This window comes from Anneissia japonica, unplaced genomic scaffold, assembly GCF_011630105.1.
Source record: "Anneissia japonica isolate Jap-2015-1 unplaced genomic scaffold, ASM1163010v1 scaffold108480_len3328_cov113, whole genome shotgun sequence".
NCBI lineage: Eukaryota > Metazoa > Echinodermata > Crinoidea > Comatulida > Comatulidae > Anneissia > Anneissia japonica.
In genome coordinates, this window is record NW_022691578.1 from 750 (window position 1) to 3,328 (window position 2,579).

The window sequence follows — 2,579 nt, forward strand, 5'->3', positions numbered from 1 at the left end:
ATTTGCGCATGTGTAGTCAGCCTATATACAGGTTGTGAAAGTTTTAAAGCGATGTGCATTTAGTACACTCACCAGCAAAGTTTAACCTACTGTACAGATGTGCTGTTCAAATTCTACTTTCAATCCTACTTTTACTGCTCTGAAAAATACAACATAGTTTCTTTATAGTCGCTATAAATATGGCTTTAAATATGAACATTTAGAAAAATATAACAATAGAATTTTGGTGTCCTAATTTTTTCTCCTATAATAGGTCTTGAATTGACATTCTTTAGTGGTGTGTATGGAACAAGTATTGGAAATGTTGGCATCTGGGGTGAGAAGGCTAAAGGCTATATTGGACTAGTGGGCACTCTGATCGGTTGTGGTGAGATTATTGGGGGCGCTACATTTGGAATTCTTGGTGATAAGACCAACAAATACGGCCGTGATCCTATTGTGCTTTTGGGTTACGTAGTACACATCATTTCGTTTTACCTTATCCTGCTAAACTTACCGAGTGAAACACCAATTCAAAAAGCCGAGGGCAATTCATATATTCAACCAAGGTATCGAAACAGTATATAATTAATACATTGATTGAAAGTAATGCTGTAATTAAGCAATAGATTAAAAAAAATACAAAAGCCACTGTATCATATAATATACCACATACAGTATATATTGTTCTGTAAATTCTTCCCTATCCATGGGGCTCATATATGGGCTGGAGTTTTTCCCCTGTTTCAAGTAGCGTGAACAGGATGAGAGTATGATAATCTGGTCCACTGCAATTTGCTTGGAAAGCTTTGCAGCACGCTATTTCCGACAGCTTTTTTTGTGATGCTGATTTGTCGAATCAGGGAGCCTTCCCGATTGCATCGGGGAGGCACTGCTACGCAGCACAATTGCACTGAAAATACTGTAGCGACATTGTAGCGATTTTAAGAAAACCTGGCTGAAACGGAGCTTGACCATTGATACAACTGGGTAGATTGAAGCATTGTAGAAAAAGTGCTCAAGGACACAAGAAAAATTCACAGCAAATGATTGCAACCCTAACCCGAAGGTTGGGACGACCAAACCATTTCCGCTGCGCCAAGCTGCTCCTGTATGTAATCGAGGGTGGGGTGTGGATCTTAAGTTTGAATCTCAATGGGACAATTCTTATTTTATACTCTTTACCACTGCTGTACTTGTTTCTCTAAACATTGCATACCAAATTATAGACTGGGAATTTTCTAAAACTAAAGCTTCAAAGTATAGCATACGTTTCATGTGTTCAAAAGCAAATTTAAACTAAAATAATTTTTTTTTAATTGAAAATTTTTCTCCTTAATTTTAATTTATATTTTCAGCATTGGTGTTGCATTACTTTGCGCATTTTTGCTCGGTTTTGGTGACAGCTGTTTCAATACACAAATCTACTCCATCGTCGGCTACATGTTCCCAGAGGACAGTGCTCCGGCTTTTGCGCTTTTTAAGTTCACACAGGTGAGAAATATATTCTTGATAACTTAGAAATTACTGGATCAAATTTAGTATGAATGAATAATATACCATTACAAACCACATTGTAGTAATCCTTCTCAAAGGAGAATGTTACAACATTGTAACATTTTTATATTTTTGTACGATGATTGGTTAATAGTAAATGACAATATTTTGTTTATTCAATTCAATTCAATTCAAAAATACATTTATTTTCTTCCATTTGCAGTTAAATTTAAAAAGAGATCATTAAAAACGATGGGTTTATGAAACAACTCAAAAGGAAGAAGGCACTTGCCCGAGAAGATTCAATTAAAATAAAACTTGCCTTGGGCAGGCCTGAACACAAAAGCACACAGAGACCCCAAAAAAACAATCACAAACAGACCAACACACAACACAAACACACACATGCAAATTATTATATCAAATTTATTTGTTATACTAGACTAATATTAATTTTTTTTTTTTTTTTTTTTTTTTTTTTCAAAATTAAAAAGTTTTTTTTTCCAAAATGTTAACCTAACTTTTTGAGAACATGTTAAAATTTATGTTGAAATAATACAGTTTTAAAGTTTTATATTTTGGTGTCATCAAATTATTTCCAATGTTCATTTTGTATCCTGAAACATTTAATTACTTTTGGTAACGGTTTGTCTTTGATTGTGTGAGAAAAAGAACAACCAAACCTTTTTTATTCTGCCATTGTGACAGAAACCGCCACACCTGTCTAATGAGCTCGTAGGGTGATCTAAAAGCCACCAAGTGCTACCTTCTTGTCATGTGAATGTTTTCATTCTTACGCATGCGCAAACAAGAAACAACTTGACAAAACTGACAAAATTCGCTTATTAAAGAGATGAATTTCAGGTCCATATATTCAATGGAAAGCAAGATAATAAAAGAAACTTATACAATTGGCATAAGAGTATTTTGAGGCCTGGGTCAGAATGACCGGATAGCCTTCGCATTTGTTTTACCAAGCCTATGGAAGGTGATTGACATAAACCAATTATTGCCGTTGTAAACCATACACATAGGTTACAGGGGTTTATTTAAGAGCCGGCGGCCGGCGCATTCGATCGGCTACTACGATGTTTTCGCCGGCT

At 35.2% G+C, this 2,579-nt stretch overlaps 1 protein-coding gene across 1 annotated transcript; it reads left to right on the top strand.

Moving 5' to 3' along the window:
• Positions 1 to 219: 219 nt before the first annotated feature.
• On the top strand, positions 220 to 1,473 carry LOC117100067 (UNC93-like protein MFSD11; the record flags this gene model as incomplete). Its single annotated transcript, XM_033239616.1, has 2 exons — positions 220 to 548; positions 1,338 to 1,473. Coding segments are annotated over 2 exons (465 nt in total), but the record flags the coding sequence as incomplete, so codon positions are not given.
• Positions 1,474 to 2,579: the final 1,106 nt, after the last annotated feature.